This window comes from Trachemys scripta, chromosome 10, assembly GCF_013100865.1.
Source record: "Trachemys scripta elegans isolate TJP31775 chromosome 10, CAS_Tse_1.0, whole genome shotgun sequence".
Lineage (NCBI taxonomy): Eukaryota > Metazoa > Chordata > Testudines > Emydidae > Trachemys > Trachemys scripta.
The window spans coordinates 51,170,698-51,193,744 of NC_048307.1; the positions used below are offsets into that span (position 1 = coordinate 51,170,698).

The window sequence follows — 23,047 nt, forward strand, 5'->3', positions numbered from 1 at the left end:
ATCAGGGTCTTATGTAAGTTTTTGTTAGCTTTGTTCTGCCATTTGTGTCAATGAACCTGTAGCAGGGTCCAGAGTCCATGTTAACTTTCTGTTTGACAGATAACAAACTTCATGCTTTGAGATCATACACAAGTACAAGTGCTGAGTCACAAGGCAAGGTTGGGGACTGAATGCTCAAGAATGTTCTCAGAAGTTATATAGGAAAAAACTATGACAGTCACATGGTAAGAGAAGAAAGCCTTTAAGAAGGGAGAGTACCACACCCAGTTGTTATGGTCTAGGACTAGGCTGTATACCTAGACAGTAGGAGGGAATCCTGTCTGTTTTCTAGTAGAACACTTTTGTGAGTTTTTCTCTTGTTGTAATCAGTGGACAGTGAAACTATAACCTTGAGGGATAAAACTGCTGTTTAAAAGATGGATTCATTTTTTATTGCTGAGCCAACAGATCCATTCCATCTTGTCTACACAATCCCACAGGCTATGGGGCGAGGCCCAGATTTTGATATCCACTGAACCGATGTAAATCCAAGTAACCACTGAAGTCAGTGAGAGTTGCTTACTGGCTTAAAACTTATGTAAGTGGAATGAGAATGGGGTCCAATTCTAACATAATTGGCCTGATTCTCCTCTCATGAATGCCAGTTTTACATTGGTGCAACATAATTGACTTTAGTGGAGTTACTACTGATTTACCTCAGAGTGGGACCAAGATCCAGTTAAAATTTGTCTTAATTGTAAGAAGCCATCCAACTTGACTAATGTAATATTATAAGATTTGTTTTTAACTTATTTGCATCCCTTCCCAATTCCCCTTTTTTCGTAGGGCTACAGAGGTTCTCAAACTGGGGGTCGTGACCCCTCATGAGTCGCAAGGTGATTACAGTGGGGTCGCGAGCTGTCAGCTCTGTGGGGCTGATAGCCCCAAGCCCTTATTAAATTGAATTACCCTCCCCACATTTTTAATTTATAAGGGCGGGAGGTGTCACACACAGAGGCTTACTGAGTAAAAGGAGTCACCAATACAAAAAGTTTGAAAACCACTGGGCTACTTAATGGCAGAGTCCAAATGAGATATTCTGTAAGGGATTTCTTTATTTCAATGCTTATAGACAACCTTTGCCTTAGTAGTTCACTGCAGTCAGTGAACAATGCATTCTATTATAATTTGCTAATGCTGCATTTTCCCCCACAGGAATAGATATAAGGAGATTTCACATGCTGAAATATTTTCATACTTTTAGCCTAATTGAAAATGATGTCTGCTGTTTGTTAAATATATTTGCTTTTGGAGGCTAGAAAAACCTCTGTTTAATTTTCCAGGCTACAGGCTTATAAACAGAGGATTGATAAGATAGCAGTAGGGGCTAAAAGGAATGGTGCAGAGACAAGCAGCAACTTAAGGGAAGTATAAGGGCTGGTGAGTACAGAACAGAGTATTCTTTCATGAGGGCCACAGTTAGTAAAACGGTCTTAAGAGAAATTTAAACCAGGGAAATAACACTTTGCCAGCTTGTTAAGCCTCATACTTTGTTGTAGGGGGGTTTATGGTTTTGTTGATCAAACCATATTAGAGGAGAATGGATGGTCTCTTGGTTAAGTCTCAGTTCTGGGAGTAAAAATAATTCAGTTCTAATGCCAGCTCCATCACAGATTTCCTGTTTGAAGCTGAACCAGTCCCACTGGGCCAAATACTGCTCCTATTCAAGTCAATGCCAAAACGTGTGTTGACTTTAACAGCCCAATCCTGTTCTGACTGCTCTCTCAGGCCTCAGTTTCCCTTACCATAAAATGGGGATAATTCTTACTCCACAGGTGTGTTATGAGTCCAACTTAATTAAAGCTTGTAACATGCTCTGAGATCCTTGGATGAAAGCTGCTGTAAATATGGGCTTGGCAGAATTAGATTTGTATTCTTTTATACAGTAGAACCTTGGGAATGGAGGTTGTTCATAACTCTGAACAAAACGTTATGGTTGTTCTTTCAAAAGTTTACAACTGAACATTGACTCAATACAGCTCTGAACCTTTTCTATGCAAAAGAAAAATGCTACTTTCCCTTTATTTTTTTAGTAGTTTATGTTTAAGACAGTACTGTACTGTATTTTGTTTTTTTTGTCTCTGCTGGCTGATTGTGTACTACCACTTCCAAATAAGGTGTATGGTTGACCAGTCAGTTCGTAACTCTGATGTTCTACTGTAATTTCAATAGAAATATCAATGTTTTTTTTAAGCATTTTTTCTATTTTTAAATTTTCATAGTTGCAGGAACTAAGGGCGGGGGAAGAGTCAGACAATTATTTAATGACAGATGTTGCATTTGAAAAGTTAAAGCTTTATAACCATTACAATACAAATTATCAACATCACATGTCAAAATAGACAAAATAAATAGCCTTAAATCGGACTCTAATATGTTCTCAAGCATAATTTCTTACTTTGCCTATCTGTAAATTTCAGTGATCATTGATGGAAATATTTTGTCATTGGTTTGTGTGTGTAGGGTGAAATGATGTTTGTTAACATTTATGGATAAAAATCGAATCTTTACACACCTATATAAATGTACAAAGTACTATTATATATGCAGTGCTTTTAATCTTAAAGGCATTTCACAAATTGACAAGCATGTGCATGGGGATATAGTATTTGTGGTCAGAAAAAACATAATTTAGAGGGCTGTTCAAATTTGTTTTATTGAAACTGTTTTTCACTGGAGAACTTGGTTTTCAGCTAAACAAAATTTTTCATAAAAAAGTATCTGCTTTCCATGGAAAATTATTATTTTTTTTGTTGAAAAACCAACTGTCTGAAAACTGAAATATTTGTATTTGGATCTGCCACTGTGGTGCCTCGAGAGCTGCAGTTAATTTGCCTTATGTCTCCCATTCGCCTCTGGGATCAGGCTTCCATGAATCACTGCCTCCCCACCAGAGGGAGAGACCAGGGTACATCCCAGGAAATTTAATCCAACCAGGGAGCTCAGCCCATAGAGGAGAATGGGGGAGGGGGGGAACATGAGGCACCCAAACTGCAGTTCCTATAAGGCACCGCAGTGGCATATCTGAATCAAAATATTTTGGTTCTCATTATTTTGGGGGTGGAAATCCTTCCTCAGGGGAAAAAAAATTCTGACCAGCTCTAATATGCAGTGAATGATTCAGCCAGCTGTCCCCAGAATCCAGACAAGTCATCTTAATCAGTGTCATGCTTCAGTAGGGAAAAAGTGACGCAGGAAAGTGCCAAAGGGGGCAGGAGCAATCAGAGCTGCAAGAAGAGGGCACAAAAACCTTTCCATCTGCTGCACCAAGGAATGTGCTAACCCCTTTGAGATGAAAAGGTCATTTACTTTGCTGATGGGCTCAACGTATCTACATATACAATTTGCTACGTCATAGTGCATTTAAAAAAAAAAACAATATGAAAGAGTCGTTTTTTAGTTCCACATTGGTTTCAGTTAGTGCTCTGAGTTCATCACCCGTCTATACCTCTAATACAATTTGATCTTCAGACAATGCATAGTAGTTCTTCAACTATGCGTGGTACTTATTTTGCTTTTCTGAAAATGAATAATCATCTCATTCAGCTGTTAGCCAGTAGTTCCTTCCCAGGCTCTTTCTATGTCACCACGTGCCTCTGCTATGTGAGAGCAGAAAAGTTGTTTTCATTTGCTGCTGCTCTTACAAAGCCATCTAGGAAATGGAATAATCAGCTCCTTTAGAATCCTTTGGTTTATTTCCAGGATGCAGAACTATTTTCAGTTATTCTTTTTCTCCAGGCAGTCACATTATAGACACTGAAAGGGTATTCAAGTTCACACAGCTATCCTGTATACATGTGTAAGGGACCGGGATGTAGGCAGTCATGTCTAGTGGTCACAAATGGCCTGAGGCCTACCCACCAGGAACAGGAGTCACCAGGCCAGAGTTGGAGGAATTGCAAGGTCAGGTCCCATAAACAAGACTCAGGGTCAGAGTCAGGCCTGGTCAGAGACTGGCATAGGCGACACATGGGGTCACATGCACCCCAGATTTCTGCCAGGATGGGAGTTGGGCTGAGCAATGCTAAAGGGACGTGCCTGGGAAAGGCACCAGCCACGAGCACTCCTGCTGAACCCTACTATTTGTCGCCCAGAGCAGGGAAGCAAGACTGGACTGACAGCACAGCTCTCCGCCAGAGGGGGCACGGGGAAGCGTGCAGCTACAGTTACCTGCTTGAGTATGTGTCTGGACTAGCCTGCTTGGAGTGCACGGAAGGGAGCTCAGGGAGTCACTTGGGGCAATGGGAGAGGGTTGGCAGTAGGGCCCGGGGGAGCTAGGGGTGGGGTGGGGAGCCCAGGGAGGTAGCAGGGGCCAGGGGCAATGGGTGGGAGTCTGGGAGAGGCAGCAGGGGCTGGGGCAATGGGGAGGTGGGTGGGGAGCCCAGGGAGGCATTGGGGGGCCAGGGATGATTGGGGGATGGGCAAAGGCAGCAAGGGCCAGGGACGATGGGGGGGGATGGATGGAGGTTTGGGGGAGGCAGCTGGGGCCAGGGCACCAAAATACAAGTTCTCTCAGGGTGCCATTTTCCCTAAGGCCAACCCTGGCAGGGCTGGTCTTAAGGGTGGGCAATCACCAAAGATGCTATGGTCAGCGGGGTGCCAGGGTCAAGAGGGTGTTGGTGAAGAGTACCTTGGCAGTCACCAGGAAGTTGACCGTGGCAAGGGGAGGGAGGTTCTGCCATTGTGTCCCCCGCCCCCAATCAGCAGTTACCAGTCACTTATGGCTGGAGATCAGAGGTAGTATCAGGTTAGACTCAAAAGACAGGAATCAGGGTTGAAGTCAGGCTGGAGTCAGAGATCAGGCAACAAGGCAAAGTCTGGTGTTGCAGCAGGCCAAGGTCTGTGTGATTACCCAGACAACTTCCTGGGGCAACTCCTGGGGTTTAGTAGAGGCACTTGGCCAATCAGAAGGCAGCAAGATACAGTCACTCTGGGTCGCATAGGTGGTATTTCCTGCAGCACCTACTCTCCACAATGCTCCCTGACCATGGCCTCTTGGTGGCACTGTGGAAATATTAGCTACCGCAGGCTCCGCAGATCTGGTTTCCAGTCCCTGGGCCTTAGAATATGTCATAGCACTGCAGTGACTCAGCCTAATCTCAGTGAGCCTGATTCTGTTCTCAGTTATGCTGGTGTGAATCAGAAGTAGCCACACCAAAGCCAGTGTAAAACTTGTACAAGTAAGAGCAAAATGAGTCCCAGTAATGTTCTGAAGTACATTTTAGTTGGTGTGGACAATAAAGAGTGTAATGTGACATTTAACACTTGTTTTTGGAGAACTGTTGAGCTACATACCATGTCTGCAGTGGGTAGAAATTTGGATTATTCTTTTGAGACACGGATCTAGAAGTGTTGCTAACATGTTCTCTTCCCTTAAAGATCTCTGTGAATACAATAGATTAGAAAAAACATATTCTGGCTCTGTATTGCCTGTTTTTTCTTCCAACAAGGAATCAATCTGCTCCAGAAGTCCAGCTCTTCTTCACCTGCTTGAAAACCAGAACACAGTATAGTTGTTCTTTCTCCTATATGCTTGTGATATGTAGCAGCAGGAGACCCATAATTGCATAATCAACAACTTCCTAAGTGGCCAACTCCAACAGATAGGAGAAATGAATTAAACTGGCAATAAAGATTATGACTGGTGGAGAAGAAACCCTGAGTCTTGCATCTTGTCAACATAGACATGAGGTTGTACCTTTCAGTGTTCTCCCTGATGGTTCGAGTATATAGTACAAGAGCGTCTATTGATTTAGAATGTCCAACTTGAGCAGATGTTTCATCAAGTTAACTGCTTCCTGAAGTTTCCTGGGTCAGAATTGTTCTGCCCTTGCAGGATGTCAAGATGCTCTTAGATTTTATGTGTCATCCAATCCATTCAAAGAGCATGGGTATCATGTTGGAAGTCACGAAGAGTTTACGCATTCTGCAAATCATGCTTAATCTTTAGCAGGTATCAGCAATGATTGACACCATTTTATGATTCAGTGACTCCAGGAATAGAGGCACTTTCCAGATTATGGCACTTCTACAGCAAGATGTAATGGAGGACTCCCCACCCAATTTTTAAATAATTGGTTTTGTAATGAATACCCATAAAATGTCTAATAGTGCTGGATGCTTTAAAAAGAGTTTGACAGAGTTGAACAGGGGACATTGGAATTGTGCTATAAGTGACTCTCTATTGCCTACTTCCTTCTGCTTTTGAGTTAGTCTTCAGAACATTGCTTCATAGAGCTGTGTCATAGCCCTCTCTGGAAAGAGCGTCCCAAGTGAAGTGTGGGGGCACAAATCTACTGGAGTCTTGTTGTTTATTCAAAGTAATGTTAATTTGAATTTCCAGTCTTCTCTTTGAATAATACTTCCTATTCTGTTGATATTTGTACAGCGGATAATATGCATTGTTTTTTGCACTAACTTATTACATCAGACTGAAAATAAACATTGCCAGAGCACAGATTCACAATTATGTCTCAGGCAACAATAGACTTTGCAAGAGTGACAGCACAAAATGTAAATGAATAATTGAGGACGAACATTTCTGGGCTGTAAGGGACAACCTTATGATACTATTTTGTACTTCTATTGTGCATCCATGCTTTGAAGATGTCAAAGCATTTTTGAGGTAGGCAAAAAATATTATCCTCATTCTGCAGATATACCAAACCACAAAGAGATTAAACCCAAGGTCACCAGGGCCGTCTCTGGCTTTTTTGCCGCCGAGGGCAAAAAAGCCACCCGCCGCCGCTCCCCCCCCCCAGCGCGGCAGGGAAGGGTGCCGAGCCCGGCTGCGGGTCCGCAATCCCCGACCGGCCAGAGTGCCGGGGGAGGGCAGAGAGCCCCAGGTGGCCGGAGCGCCGGGGGAGGGCGGTGAGCCCGGCCGGGGCTCTCCGCTCTTCCTGCGGCCAGAGCGCCGGGAGCAGGGTGGAGAGCCTGGCCGGGACTCTCTGCTCTCCTCAGCGGCCAGAGCGCCGGGAGCAGGGTGGAGAGCCCGGCCAGGGCTCTCCGCTCTCCCCAGCGGCCAGAGCACCGCGGGGAGGGCGGAGAGCCCCCGGTGGCCAGAGCACTAGGGGGAGGGCGGCGAGCTTGCCGCGGATCTCTGCTCTCCCCGACCGACCGGAGCACCGGGGGGGAGGGTGGCGAGCCCGGCCAGGGCCCTGCTCTCCCCAACCGGCGAGCCCGGCCGGGGCCCTGCTCTCCCCGACCGTCCAGAGCACCGCAGGGAGGGCGGTGAGCCAAGTCGCAGCCCAGCTCTCGGGCCGGAGCGCCCCGCCGTGCCGCCCCCCTCCAGGCGCCGCCCCAAGCACATGCTTGGTGGGCTGGTGCCTGGAGCCAGCCCTGAAGGTCACACAGTGAGTTAGTTGGCAGAGCTGAAAGAGAACCTATGAGTCCAGACACACTATAACCACTAGATGATATATTCATATTTTTTATTTTATTATAGCCTGTGGTAGGTGTAACTTGGGGATAGTATTGGTCATTATTCTCCTTGATTTTCCATTTTTCATGACAGTTGAAATTTTTGACATCAATCTTCATTTTGATTACTAATTTCAATGTTTCTGATGCCTTTTACCCAGTGATCTCAAAGCACATTACAAGCTTTAATTAATTACATTTCAACATCTCTGAGGTGTAAGGATTATTATCCTCGGTTTACAGATGGGGAAACTAAGGCACATAGAGGTTAAACAACTAGCTCAAGGATGAAGTGGGTATTCATCCACGATAGCTTATGCTGCAATACTTCTATTAGTCTTAAAGGACCCTCTGTTGCTTTTTACAGATTCAGACTAACACGGCTACCCCTCTGATACTTGAAGGTCATACAGTGTGTCTGTGACAGAACTGGGAATAGAACACAGATGTCCTTCCCCTACTCTAAAAACTAGATATATGAGCTCCCTTTGTTAGAGATTAGTACCATGTAATAGTTAGCTAAGGACTTGAGATAGAGAGAGAGACACAAGGAAACAGTAAAATGAGTGAGTATATTAATATAATAGGCACCACAGAAACTTGGTGGAATGATGATAAGCAATGGGACATGGTAATACCAGGATACAAAATATATAGCAATGACAGAGTAGGTCGTGCTGGTGTGGGAGTGGCACTCTATGTGAAAGAAAGCATAGAATCAAATAGAATAAAAATCTTCAATGAATCAAACGGTACCATTAAATCTCTCTGGATAAAAATTCTCATGCTTGAATAATAAGAATATAGAAGTAGGAATATACTACCCACCACCTGACCAGGATGGTGATGGCAATTGTGAAATGCTCTAGGAGATTGGAGAGGCTATAAAAATAAAAAACTCATAATAATGGGGGATTTCAACTATCCCCATATTGACTGGATACATGTCACCTCAGGATGGGATGCATAGATGAAGTTTCTTGACACCATAAATGACTGCTTCGTGGAGTAGCTAGTCCTGGAACCCACAAGGGGAGAGGCAATTCTTGATTTAGTCCTAAGTGAAGCACAGGATCTGGTTCAAGAGGTGAATATAGCTGAACCACTTGGTAATAATGACCATAATATAATTAAATTTAATATCCTTATGGAGAGGAGGGACACCAAAGAAGCCCACCACAGTAGAATTTAACTTCAGAAAGTGGAATTACACAAAAATGAGGAAGCTAGTTAAACAGAAATTAAAAGGTAAAGTCCCAAAAGTGAAATGCCTGCAAGCTGCATGGAAACTTTTTAAAAACACCATAGTAGAGACTCAATTTAAATGTATACCCCAAATTAAAAAACATAGTAAGAGGACAAAAAAGTGCCACCATCATTAAATAACAAAGCAAAATAAGTGGTTAGAGACAAAAAGGCATCCTTTAAAAACTGTAAGTTAAATCCTACAGAAGAAAGTAGCAAGGTGCATAAACTCTGGCAAGTCAAGTGTAAAAGTATAATTTGGCAGGCCAAAAAAGAATTTGAAGCTAAAGACTCAAAAACTAACAGCAACATTTTTTTAAGTACATCAGAACCAGGAAACCTACCAAACAATCCGTGGGGCTACTGGATGATCAAGGTGCTAAAGGAGCATTCAAGGAAGATTAGGCCATTGCGGAGAAGCTAAATGAATTATTTGCATTGGTCTTCACTGCAGAGACTGTGAGGGAGATTCCCACACCTGAGCCATTCTTTTTAGGTGACAGATCTGAGGAACTGTCCTAGACTGAGGTGTCAGTAGAGGAGGCTTGGGAATAAATTGATAAATTAAACAGTAATAAGTCACTAAGACCAGATGGTATTCACTCAAGAGTTCTGAAGGAACTCAAATATAAAATTGCAGAACTACTAGCTGTGGTATGTAACCTATCATTTAAATCAGACTCTGTACCACATAACTGGTGGATAGCTAATGTGATGCCAATTTTTTAAAAAGGCTCCAGAGGTGATCCTGGTAATTACGATAAACCTAATTTCAGAACCAGGCAAATTGGTTGAAACTATAGTAAAGAACAGAATTATCAGACACACAGATAAACACAATTTGTTGGGGAAGAGTCAACACGGCTTTTGTAAAGGGAAATCATGCCTCACCAATACATTAGAATTCTTTGAGGGGGTCAACAAACGTGTGGACAAGGGTGATCCATTGGAAATAGTGTACTTGGATTTTCAGAATGCCTTTGACAAGGTCCTTTGCCAAAGGCTCTTAAGCAAAGTAAGCAGCTATGGGTTAAGAGGGAAGGTCCTCTCATACATCAGTAACAGATTAAAAGGAAACAAAGGGTAGGAATAAATGGTCAGTTTTCAAAATGGAGAGAGATAAATAGTGGTGTCCCCCAGGGACCAGTACTGGGGCCAGTGCTATTCAACATATTCATAAATGATCTGGAAAAAGGGGCAAACAAAGAAGTGGCAAAATTTGCAGACAATACAAAATTACTGAAGATAGTTAAATCCAAAGCAGACTGCAAAGAGTTACAAAGGGATAAATGCAAAGTAATGCACACTGGAAAACATAATCCCAACTATACATACAAAACGATGGGCTCTAAACTATCTGTTACCACTCAAGAAAGAGATCTTAGAGTCATAGAATCATAGACTTTAAGGTCAGAAGGGACCATTATGATCGTCTAGTCTGACCTCCTGCACAACGCAGGCCACAAAATCTCACCCACCCACTCCTGTATCAAACCCTTATGTCTGAGCTATTGAAGTCTTCAAATTGTGGTTTAAAGACTTCAAGGTGCAGAGAATCCTCCAGCAAGTGACCCGTGCCCCATGCTGCAGAGGAAGGCGAAAAAACCCCAGGGCCTCTGCCAATCTGCCCTGCAGGAAAATTCCTTCCCGATCCCAAATATGGGGATCAGCTAGTGTGGGCAAGACTCACCAGCCAGATACCCAGGAAAGAATTCTCTGTAGTAACTCAGATCCCACCCCATCTAACATTCCATCACAGGCCATTGGGCATATTTACCGCTAATAGTCAAAGACCAATTAATTGCTAAATTAGGCTATCCCATCATATCATCCCCTTCATAAACTTATCAAGCTTAGTCTTGAAGCCAGATATGTCTTTTTCCCCCACTGCTCCCCTTGGAAGGCTGTTCAAGAACTTCACTCCTCTGATGGTTAGAAACCTTCATCTAATTTCAAGTCTAAACTTCCTGATGGCCAGTTTATATCCATTTGTTCTTGTGTCCACATTGGTACTGAGCTTAAATAATTCCTTTCCCTCCCTGATATTTATTCCTCTGATATACTTATAGAGAGGAATCATATCTCCCCTCAGCCTTCTTTTGGTTAGGCTAAACAAGCCAAGCTCTTTGAGTCTCCTTTCATAAGACAGGTTTTCCATTCCTCGGATCATCCTAGTAGCCCTTCTCTGTACCTGTTCCAGTTTGAATTCATCCTTCTTAAACATGGGGTACCAGAACTGCACCCAGTATTCCAGATAAGGTCTCACCAGTGCCTTGTATAATGGTACTAACACCTCCTTATCTCTACTGGAAATACCTTGCCTGATGCATCCCAAGACCGCATTAGCTTTTTCCATGGCCATATCACATTGGTGGCTCATAGTCATCCTGTGATCAACCAATACTCCATCTCCTCCTCTGTTATTGTCATTGTGGATAGTTCTCTGAAAACATCCACTCAATGTGGTGCAGCAATAAAAAAATCTAACGGAATATTAGGAACCATTAGGAAAGGGATAGATGATAAAACAGAAAATATCATAATGCCACTATATAAATCCATGGTACTCCTACTTCTTGAATACTGTGTGCTCTTTTCATAGAATCATAGGACTGGAAGGGACCTCGAAAAGTCATCTAGTCTAGTCCCCTGCACTCATGGCAGGACGTTCATATAAAGAATCGGACACATCAGAAAAGGGCAGACAAATAAACAGTGACAAGTTTTTAAAGTGCTTGTACACAAATGCTAGAAGTCTAAATAATAAGATGGGTGAACTAGAGTGCCTCGTGATAAAGGAGGATATTGATATAATAGGTATCACAGAAACCTGGTGGACTGAGGACAATCAATGGGACACAATCATTCTGGGGTACAAAATATATCGGAAGGACAGAACAGGTTGTGCGGGGGAGGGAATGGCACTATATGTGAAAGAAAATGTAGAATCAAATGAAATAAAAATCTTAAGTGAATTCACATGTTCCATAGAATCTCTATGGATAGTAATTTCATGCTCTAATAAGAATATAACATTAGGGATCTATTATTGACCACCTGACCAGGACGGTGATAGTGATGATGAAATGCTAAGGGAAATTAGAGAGGCTATCAAAATTAAGAACTCAGTAATCGTGGGGGATTTCAATTATCCATATAGACTGGGAACATGTCACCTCAGGATGAAATGCAGAGTCAAAACTTCTCGATACTTTAAATGACTGCTTCTTGGAGCAGCTGGTACGGGAACCCACAAGGGGAGAGGCAACTCTAGATTTAGTCCTGAGTGGAGCGCAGGAGCTGGTCCAAGAGGTAACTATAACAGGACTGCTTGGAAATAGTGACCATAATACAATAGCATTCAACATCCCTATGGTGGGAAGAACACCTCAACAGCCCAACACTGTGGCATTTAATTTCAAAAAGGGGAACTATGCAAAAATGAGGGGGTTAGTTAAACAGAAATTAAAAGGTACAGTGACTAAAGCGAAATCCCTGCAAGCTGCATGGGTGCTTTTTAAAGACACCATAATAGAGGCCCAACTTAAATGTATACCCCAAATTAAGAAACACAGTAAAAGAACTAAAAAAGAGCCACCGTGGCTTAACAACCATGTAAAAGAAGCAGTGAGAGATAAAAAGACTTCCTTTAAAAAGTGGAAGTCAAATTCTAGTGAGGTAAATAGAAAGGAGCATAAACACTGCCAAATTAAGTGTAAAAATGTAATAAGAAAAGCCAAAGAGGAGTTTGAAGAACGGCTAGCCAAAAACTCAAAAGGTAATAACAAAATGTTTTTGAAGTACATCAGAAGCAGGAAGCCTGCTAAACAACCAGTGGGGCCCCTTGATGATCGAGATACAAAAGGAGCGCTTAAAGACGATAAAGTCATTGTGGATGTAAGCAGAGTCAGGATGAGCTCTACCCTGACATCTGGTGGTGAATTATGGTGAGTGTGGAAAAGAACTCCAGGGGCTAATCTTGTTTGCATAGGCACACCCACCCGTCTGGCATGAAACAACAGCAACTGAAAGTGGTTACTTTGGCTGGTGTGGGATCCGCAGTTTCTCTGTTATTGGGGCAGGAAGAATAAAGTTTTATTACTCTGATTCTGTGAATCAAGGCCAGTGGAACTGTTGTATGACAGAAGGACTGAGTGAGTCCTTCACCATTACCTAAATAGCACTTGCTTGACAAGGGGCATGGGTTACAAAACTCAGGGAATTGAAAGAGGATGGGGACAGGTATTTGTACCTGATGGTATGGCCTCCTTCCCTCCCTCCCTCTGAGGGCCTGAAACACCAATTGTACCACCTCCTCTCTCCACTGTTGAATGTCAGAGCTAACTTTGATTCCATTAGGAGTCTAGTTACAGGCTGCTGAGCTGAATTCACTTTGGGCCAATGGTGCACCAGCACTGGGGCTCCCCTACTCTGAGCTGAAATCACAAAAGAGTTAAAGTTATAAAGTGCTGTGTTAGCTAGTGGGGGAGCCTGAAGCTATATTGCTAAGCAGCTGGCGGAGCAATTTGTGGGGATGACTGGAGGAGCAGCGAGCGGCGCAGAGCCTTACGAGGATGGTTGGAGCGGCCCAAGGAATGGTGAGCGGAGCTGTTTGTGGGGATGGCTGGAGCGGCTCACAAGTCGGTGAGCGGAGCGGAGCAGCTTGTAGAGAGGAGCGGTTTGTGGGACGGCAGGAAGTGGACTGGCTCGTGGTGAAGGCTGCGGCGGAACCCCACGGAGAGACGGCCAGCCTTGGATCACGTAAGGTGCCCCTTAACACCCTGCATGCCCCCCTTTTACTCTGGGGCTGCACTGACCAGGGACAGAGACTTTGGGGGTTGTGGGACTTTTGGGACTTTGGGCGGTTGCTGGACTCAACAGACTTTGGGGGTGTTGGACTTTGGGGACTCTGGGTGATTTTTGGGTTGCTGGATTCAAGAACCAAAGGGGAAGGACACAGCCCAATTTGCTGGGGTGGGTTTTTTTGCTCATGGTTTGTGTTATGAATCCTGTTTGTGGTGTTTTTCCAATTTAATGCTGATGTCGTTTACCTCATGTTATTAAACATTTTCTGCTACACTCAGACTCCGTGCTTGCGAGAGGGGAAGTATTGCCTCTTAGAGGCACCCAGGGGATGGTATGTAATTGTCCCAGGTCACTGGGTGGGGGCTTGAGCCGGTTTTGCATTGCGTTATTGAAACTGAACTCCTAGATACAGAACCCGGCCCTTGTTGCTGCCAACTTAGATGGGCAGAAGGGTTACATGGAGAAACTAAACGAATTCTTTGCTTCAGTCTTCACGGCTGAAGATGTTAGGGAGATTCCCAAACCTGAACCGGCTTTTGTAGGTGACGGATCTGAGGAACTGTCACAGATTGAAGTGTCACTAGCGGAGGTTTTGGAATTAATTGATAAACTTAACATTAACAAGTCACCGGGACCAGATGGCATTCACCCAAGAGTTCTGAAAGAACTCAAATGTGAAATTGCAGAACTATTAACTAGGGTTTGTAACCTGTCCTTTAGATTGGCTTCTGTACCCAACGACTGGAAAATAGCTAATGTAATGCCAATATTTAAAAAGGGCTCTAGAGATGACCCCGGCAATTACAGACCGGTAAGTCTAACGTCGGTACCGGGCAAATTAGTCGAAACAATAGTAAAGAATAAAATTGTCAGACACATAGAAGAACATAAATTGTTGGGCAAACGTCAACATGGTTTCTATAAAGGGAAATTGTGTCTTACTAATCTATTAGAGTTCTTTGAAGAGGTCAACAAACATGTGGACAAGGAGGATCCAGTGAACATAGTGTACTTAGATTTGCAGAAAGCCTTTGACAAGGTCCCTCACCAAAGGCTCTTACGTAAATTAAGTTGTCATGGGATAAAAGGGAAGGTCCTTTCATGGACTGAGAACTGGTTAAAAGACAGGGAACAAGGGGTAGGAATTAATGGTAAATTCTCAGAATGGAGAGGGGTAACAAGTGGTGTCCCCCAAGGGTCAGTCCTAGGACCAATCCTATTCAAATTATTCATAAATGATCTGGAGAAGGGGTAAAAAGTGAGGTGGCAAAGTTTGCAGATGATACTAAACTGCTCAAGATAGTTAAGACCAAAGCAGACTGTGAAGAACTTCAAAAAGATCTCACAAAACTGATTGGGCAACAAAATGGCAAATGAAATTTAATGTGGATAAATGTAAAGTAATGCACATTGGAAAAAATAACCCCAACTATACATACAATATGATGAGGGCTAATTTAGCTACAACAAATCAGGAAAAGATCTTGGAGTCATCATGGATAGTTCTCTGAAGATGTCCACGCAGTGTGCAGAGGCAGTCAAAAAAGCAAACAGGATGTTAGGAATCATTAAAAAGGGGATAGAGAATAAGACGGAGAATATATTATTGCCCTTATATAATCGATGGTACGCCCACATCTTGAATACTGCATACAGATGTGGTCTCCTCATCTCAAAAAAGATATACTGGCACTAGAAAAGGTTCAGAGAAGGGCAACTAAAATGATTAGGGGTTTGGAACGGGTCCCATATGAGGAGAGATTAAAGAGGTTAGGACTTTTCAGCTTGGAAAAGAGGAGACTAAGGGGGGATATGCTAGAGGTATATAAAATCATAAGTGATGCGGAGAAAGTAGATAAGGAAAAGTTATTTACTTATTCCCATAATACAAGAACTAGGGGTCACCAAATGAAATTAATAGGAGCAGGTTTAAAACAAACAAAAGGAAGTTCTTCTTCACACAGCGCACAGTCAACTTGTGGAACTCCTTACCTGAGGAGGTTGTGAAGGCTAGGACTATAACAGGGTTTAAAAGAGAACTGGATAAATATTCATGGAGGTTAAGTCCATTAATGGCTATTAGCCAGGATGAGTAAGGAATGGTGTCCCTAGACTCTGTTTGTCAGAGGGTGTAGATGGATGGCAGGAGAGAGATCACTTGATCCTTACCTGTTAGGTTCACTCCCTCTGGGGCACCTGGCATTGGCCACTGTCGGTAGACAGGATACTGGGCTAGATGGACCTTTGGTCTGACCCAGTACGGCCATTCTTATGTTCTTATATGTTCTAAGTATTATCTGGACCAGGGGTTGGCAACCTTTCAGAAGTGGTGTGCTGAGTCTTCATTTATTCATTCTAATTTAAGGTTGTGCATGCCAGTAATACATTTTAAAGTTTTTAGAAGGTCTCTTTCTCTAAGTCTATAATATATAACTAAACTATTGTTGTATGTAAAGTAAATAAGGTTTTAAAAATGTTTAAGAAACTTCATTTAAAATTAAATTAAAATGCAGAGCCCCCCGGACCGGTGGCCAGGACCCGGGCAGTGTGAGTGCCACTGAAAATCAGCTCGCATGCCGCCTTTGGCACACATGCCATAGGTTGCCTACCCCTGATCTAGACCATTCCTGACAGGTGTTTGTCTAACCTGCTCTTAAAAATCTTCAATGATTTTTGGTCACCCCATCTCAAAAAAGATGTACACCTCTACCCTGATATAATGCGGTCTTGGGGAGCCAAAAATCCCTACCGCCAGGGCCGGCTCCAGGCACCAGCCCTCCAAGCAGGTGCTTGGGGCGGCACCTGGAGGGGGGTGGCGCTCACCCGGGGAGAGCGGGGGCCGCGGCCGGGCTCGCTGCCCTCCTCCCGGCGCTCTGGTGGGTCAGGGAGAGCCGGCCCCGGCCGGGCTATCCGCCCTCCTCCTGGCGGCACTCCGGCCGTCGGGGAGAGCGGGGCCTGGGCCGGGCTTGCCGCCCTCCCCCTGGCGCTCCGGCCGCTGGGGAGAGCGGAGCCGCGGCCGGGCTCACCGCCCTCCCCGCGGTGCTCCGGCCGGCCGGGAAGAGCGGGGCCGCCCTCCTCCAGCGCTCCGGCCGGCCGGGGAGAGCGGGGCCGCGGCCGGGCTCGCTGCCCTCCTCCCGGCGCTCCGGCCAGTCGGGGAGAGCGGAGCCGCCCTCCCCCGGCGCTCTGGTTGATAGCTGCAGCGCGGGGCCCTCTTGGCGCGGGGCCCAATTCAGCCGAATCGGCTGAATCGGCCTAAAGCCGGCCCTGGGCCTTAGGCCTCATACCAGGCCGCTGATACCAAGGTTTATATCTACACACATATCACAAGAGACAGGGGTCACCCAATGAAATTAAGAGGCAGCAGCTTTAAAACACAGAGAAGGAAGGAAGTACTTCACACAATGTACAGTCAACCTGTGGAACTCATTGCCAGGGATGTTGTGAAGGCCAAACGAATAACGGGGTTAAAAAAAGAATTGGATAAGGTCATGGAGGATAGGTCCATCAATAGCTATTAGCCAAGATGGTCAGGGATGCAACTCCATGCTCTGGGTGTCCCTAGCCTCTGATTGCCAGAAGCTGGGAGTGGATGACAGGGAATGGATCACTCGATGGTTGCCTGTTCTATTTATTCCCACTGAAGCACCTGGCACTGTCTACTGTCGTAAGACAGGATACTGGGTTAGATGGACCATTGATCTGACTCTGTATAGCTGTTCTTATGTTCTTATATAAATTTAAATGACACAGTTGTGTGGTGCTGCCTTATGATTAATGTGGGATATGCTAGTTAAATATTATGGCAGGGGTTACCAGCTGGTACTGTTACACATAGTCTTACAAGATTTTTTTCTTAGAATGAGAGCAAATTTCTAATCAAGAAATGCTGTATTGTTGTGCTGTTTTGTTATGTAGTGGTCCTTTGAGAGAAACTGTGGCAGATAACAGACAGTTTTCATTCTGCTTTACTCTCTGTTTGGAGCCAATTCCTGAGACAGAGTAGCTTCCTGGGAACTGGATATTGGTGTATCTGCTCCTGCCAAGCAGGAGGTGACACTGGTGTCAGAAGTGATACACTGTTGTTGGAGGAAGAAGAAGAAGAAGAAACAGTATATTAAATTAACACTATGGCAAATGACTAACTTTTTAGCAATGTTTAACACTTTTCAATCAGTGATTGCTGACTTCTCTTTCAGGCCTCACGGCCTCCTTCAGTGACCTTTCACTTCTTGTGAACTTGAAAAGTCTCATTAACTTAATTTCCTGTGCAGTCTTTCTTTATTCTCTACTTTTACCTTTATCTGTAAGTTTTATCATTCTCTACAGCTAGGCTGGATCCTCTGGTTTGATTAAGTTGGGCTCAGCATGGAACCAAGGAGCAAAGTCAGTTTTATGCTACCGTTATGGCTCCTCAATCCATATATCTCAGTTGTACCTTATTTAAAGAGACATTGCTCATTTTAGTTCCCAAGCTAGCTGTGCTGCATACCTATTTGGTGTCCCCTTACTTTTATTGCTGAAAGTTATTTATATCAGAACTAAAGAATCATGGAACTGAAGTTATAGCCTGTTTACACTTATTTTGAAGTATTTATAACAAAAATTGCTAGCTGAGTGTTAGGATTTATAATAATTCATGCCAAATAGCAACCTACTGTTTACTGGCCTGTGCCAGTTGTAAGCTAGTATTAAGAAGAGAGCAGACTGATTTCCATTCTCTGAATCTTGTTTGATAGTATATAAAAAACAAAATGAGTATCAGATACTTCCTCTTAGAGTTGACTCCAATTCCAACTGACATGAAATAGCTCCTGTTGAAGAGGCTGTGATGCTGGCAGGCCACCTGCCAGCCAGACTGCAGTCATTAGCTAAGACCTAACAAATTCATAGCTGGAAACCAGATCAGTTCACCTGTATGTTAATTTTGCTCAAAATAGGTATTACTCTTATAAGAATATATTTAGTATTTAGACTCTATGAAATGATTGTAAGTTGCTGCATGTATTAATCTCACATATAATGTCAGTATTCCATGCTATAAGAAAACATGTATGTTTTGCTTTATGACTTTGAGAATGTTTGCTCTGAACTTGTGAACCCAGGCATGGGACTTGTTCCCTGCCTTTCCAAAAGGATTATCAAAATCAGTTGGGCCATCAAGGAACATTGCAATAAAAAAGATTGGTTAATGGCCCTATTGCACCAGGAAGTGCTATGTGCCCTGTGTCTTAGAAGCTGAATGAAAGAAATAAAACAAAGTCACATGAAAATTTTCCATCTTTTTGGCTGTTTGAACTCTGACAGGGCTAGAGACACCAAACTGAAAACAGAGATCCCCTGGGGCTGCCTCTTGGGTCCACCCTGAAAGAGACTTTGAATTGACAGATCACTAAAACTCTGGCACTCTTAGGATTTAGATAACTCATTTGTGAGTATATGTTTGTTTGCTGTAACCTGCAAATAGCTTTCTTATTTCTTTTTCCTAGTTAATGAACCTTTAGATAGTTTTTTACGGGATTGGCTATCTGTGTTATCTTTGGTGTAAGATCTAGAGTACCAGTTGATCTGGGGTAAGTGACTGGTCTCTTGGGACTAAATGTGATGTGATCTTTGGTGTAAGTGACCATTTATCACTAAGTCCCATCTGTCTCAGTGGAAAGATAGACTGGGGCGTCTAAGAGGACTGTCTGTGACTCCGTGGTAAGACTGGTATAGTGATCCAGGAGTTTACAGTTTTTGTTGGCTTGGTAAAATCTAATTATAGAATACATCACCAATTTGGGGCGTCTGCCCTGTTTTCTGACACTCTGCACTGAGGTAGGCACTCACAGCTGTGAGCTACTCCAGACAGCATGACAGAGGCATCGAGGTATGAGTGTCCACAGACTATATTTCATTGACGACAGTATGTTCTAGTTCACTTAAATTATCATCCAAAGGACCATAATGGGCATCAGAGGATAAGTCAGGTCTCCCAGGAATAACTGGGCCTATGTCTACACCATTAATGTCCACAGTAGTCCTCAGTCCTTTTCCCATTAATTTAAATAGAACTGACTTCTGAAAGATCCTAGCATTGTGGACCCTTCTAGACCAGCCTGCACTTACGTCTGTAAACCTACTGCGGTGGTCAACCAGGTCTTGAGGCACCATGGTTAAATACCCCTTTCTTGATAATAAATTCTGCATCCTGACAGGAGGGGGCATGCTGGAGTGTTTGTATCAAATGATAGGCACATAGGTTCTGTCAGTTGCCCCAGAAGAGTTTGGGAACCCATGCATCCAAAGCCATCAATAATCTCTGGAGCACTACCCAGCTTTGTCCTGGCTGGACAGCACCTTATCAGTGGCATAGGACCTGCATGAGAATGGCCCCAGCAGTTGATCTCCCCATGCTAAACTGGCTGGCTACAGACCGGTAGCATTCTGGGGTGGCCAGTTTCCAGATGGCAATGGTGACCTGCTTCTCTATGGGTATAGAACACTGCATGTTGGTACTATAGTACTTGTAGCTGCAGCTCTGGGTCACTTCTGCACAGATCACAAAAAAGGTAGTCCTTCCTACCCTGAAGTTCTCTCGCTACAGCTGGTTGTCCCAGGTCTGCAAAACGATCCTCTCCCACCAATCCATGCTGGTTTCCCAGGCCCTGAAACAGTGCTGAATGCCACGTGGCGGATCCAGGAACCAGTATTTCTAGTTCCAACAACTTGGCATTGTCCTCTTCTTCTTCATCCTGCTGCCATCGCCTCAGGGTGTTCTTCTGCAGCTGGAGAAGCTGCTGCAGCTGCCATAGAATAGTCTCCTGCTCCCACATAATCTACTCAGTGGTGTCTTGGGCAAAGTCCGCTGCTGAATTTGTCTGGCTTTGACTGCTGTAATACAGCCCAACCAGCCTCTGCATATGTGCTTGTCACCATAACAGTACAGAGCATTGTTGGGTCCATGCTAGAAGATAGCAATTCAAAAATGGTGTGAAACTGCCCAGAAAGGATGTATGGGGGGAAGACAGTGGAAACATGGGATTTAAAAAAAAAAAAAGAAATCACCTGGCTTCGCACAAATCACAGCGAAAACAATTCTAGGATGCATGTTGGTCAGCTGCGAAATAAAGGACCATGTGATACTCACCGAGGACACTATGCCCTCAGTTCTCAGCAAACCACTGCTATGTATTCATACCATGTGAGTTGAAAATGGAACAGGTGTTCTGTGTGCACACTATAGGTGTGACTTACATTCTGTGAGTTACCTGACTCTTGTCAAAAAGCTTTCACTGAACCCTGTGTAGGTAAATCCAAAGTGTGTGTCCATCTCCTTCTAGTTTCATGTCCACGTACAGCCATCTACTGCTACCAGTTACTCCATTAGCGTATGTCGTAATGGACTATGCTTTGGCTTTAAAGATCGCAACTCTGCTGATGAATCATGTGGAGGGTGAATATGGTTCTACATTATGACTTTTTATTCCAATTTTTAAGTTTTCTAAAAAATTAGGAAATTATACATTTAAAAAAATACCCTATGTTAAAAGAACTTTAAGGTTGCAAAGTCAAGCATGCAGAAGTTTAGAAATGCCAGAATTAAGGTTGCCCATGCAACCTTAATTTGATCCTTCGTGCATCTGCATTATAATAGTAGTCTTTAATTACATGATCACATACTATTTTTTTCACTTATCTACTATCTTGATAATAACTTGCCTTTCAGAGCCTTTATGGACTACATTTGCTGATAGTGTGGTCAAGCTCAGAATAGATCAATCATGTTCACAAACTCCAATAACAGTTCATCAGATGTTCAAAGAGACTGTGGATAAATATGGGCCTCTCAATGCTATGGCCAGCAAAAAGAATGGAAAATGGGAAAAAATCACATTTGCAGAGTATTACAATCTTTCCTGGAAAGCAGCCAAAAGCTTTTTGAAGGTAAGTGTTTTAAAAAACAACAATCCAAACTCATACTTGTTATACAGGTTTTTTTATTACAGATTATAGCATGAAAGTGTTCCTGTGGGTTTTCAGTCCTTATGAAGAGTAGCAATCACATGTGACTTCTAGAATCTGCATCACAGCCTTTATTGAAATACCATATATACTCGTTCATTAGCCCATTCATTTATAAGTCGACCCCCCAAGATGGATAGGTAAAAATAGCAAAAACTGTATGACCCTTTCATAAGCCGACCCTATAGTTCAGGGGCTGGCAAACTTTGGCTCCTGGCCCATTAGGGTAAGCCGCTAGCGAGCCTGGACATTTTGTTTACCTGGAGCGTTCAAAGGCACGGAGGCCCTCAGCTCCCAGTGGCGGTTTGCCGTTTCCAGCCAATGGGAGCTGCGGGAAGTGGCGCCACTTCCCGCAGGTCCCATTGACTGGGAACAGTGAACTGTGGCCACAGGGAGCTGGGGGCCTCCGTGCCTGTGAACGATCCAGGTAAACAAAATGACAATGTATTAGATATTCAATTCAATGATTTCATAGAGTTTAAAATCATCTATAGACCCGTTTATAAGCCGACCCCCGCTCTTTGATGCATCACTTTTTTACCAAAAATATTCGGCTTATGAATGAGTATATATGGTAAATCTCTCGTAACTGTACCATTCAAATATTAATGAGACCCTCTCAATCCATAGTAGAGGATCAGTGTCATCCTGGAATGCTTCATGGGATTTACCTTCCTTTTAAGTGCAGTGTATTTGATGACCCCAACAAGTTGTGTCTCTTAAATTTCTGAATTGCCTAGCAATTTTCTTTTTTATGATTGACCAAGGCAATGAGAGGCAGATTAGTAAATATTTCTATTTAATACACTATATTGTTATAGTTATATTTATTATACTGTTTTAGTTGTATATCAAGATACTAATATTTTCAATGGTAGCAGATGGCACTGATGCCTGTGTTTGCAAAGGTGTTGGCAGAAACAGTGGCAAAGTCAATAGGTGAGACTCTGCTTGTGAAAGTAGTTGCAATCAGGGAGACAAGGGTGGTAGTCACAGAGGTGCAACACAGGAGTCTTGGGTGACTGTCTTTTTTAGAGCCTGTGATGCAGATTGTTAGCATGGCCTTTAGATTATCTTTGGATGCTAAAATGTCAGGTAAGTTAGTTTTCATTATGTTTTAGAAACTAGTGCATATTTTTCAGAAAGAGTTCAAAAGAAAATAATGCCAACAAAAGTTGGCACCGGTGGCATCTGTCACTATAGACAGTAACAGAGCAGCGCTACATGAACACCTAGATTGTTCTCTGTTCCCTCATGGCCACAGGGGGAGTGGCTGCTCCCCTTGAGCACATTCCCCAAAAGTGGTGTCTTTTTAACTCACTCACAAAAAAATGCGCCACCTGGTGTGGCGCGGTCTTCGGCGGTGGGACCTTCACTTGCTCTGCGGGGCTTCAGCGGCATTTTGGCGGCGGGTCCTTCAGTGCCGCCGAAGACAGCTGGAGCTAGTAAAGGGCCCGCCGCCGAAGACTCGGAGTGCTGCCCCGTCAGTAAAAGCACCGCCAGGTGAGTAAAAGCGCCGCAGCAGGCGGTGCCT

General features: G+C 43.7%; 1 protein-coding gene across 7 annotated transcripts in view; it reads left to right on the forward strand.

Annotated features, from left to right (window-relative positions):
• The window catches only part of ACSBG1 (acyl-CoA synthetase bubblegum family member 1), a 79,074-nt gene that overhangs the window by 20,990 nt on the left and 35,037 nt on the right, over positions 1–23,047 (forward strand). For 5 of the 7 annotated variants that reach the window (XM_034783369.1, XM_034783368.1, XM_034783370.1 and 2 more), the window contains one exon: positions 21,218–21,435. In XM_034783369.1, coding sequence (XP_034639260.1) covers positions 21,218–21,435 — 218 coding nt within the window. Of the gene's footprint in view, positions 1–13,445; positions 13,465–18,813; positions 18,938–21,217; positions 21,436–23,047 lie in introns of those variants that run through there. The other 2 variants (XM_034783371.1, XM_034783372.1) reach the window with 2 other exon arrangements.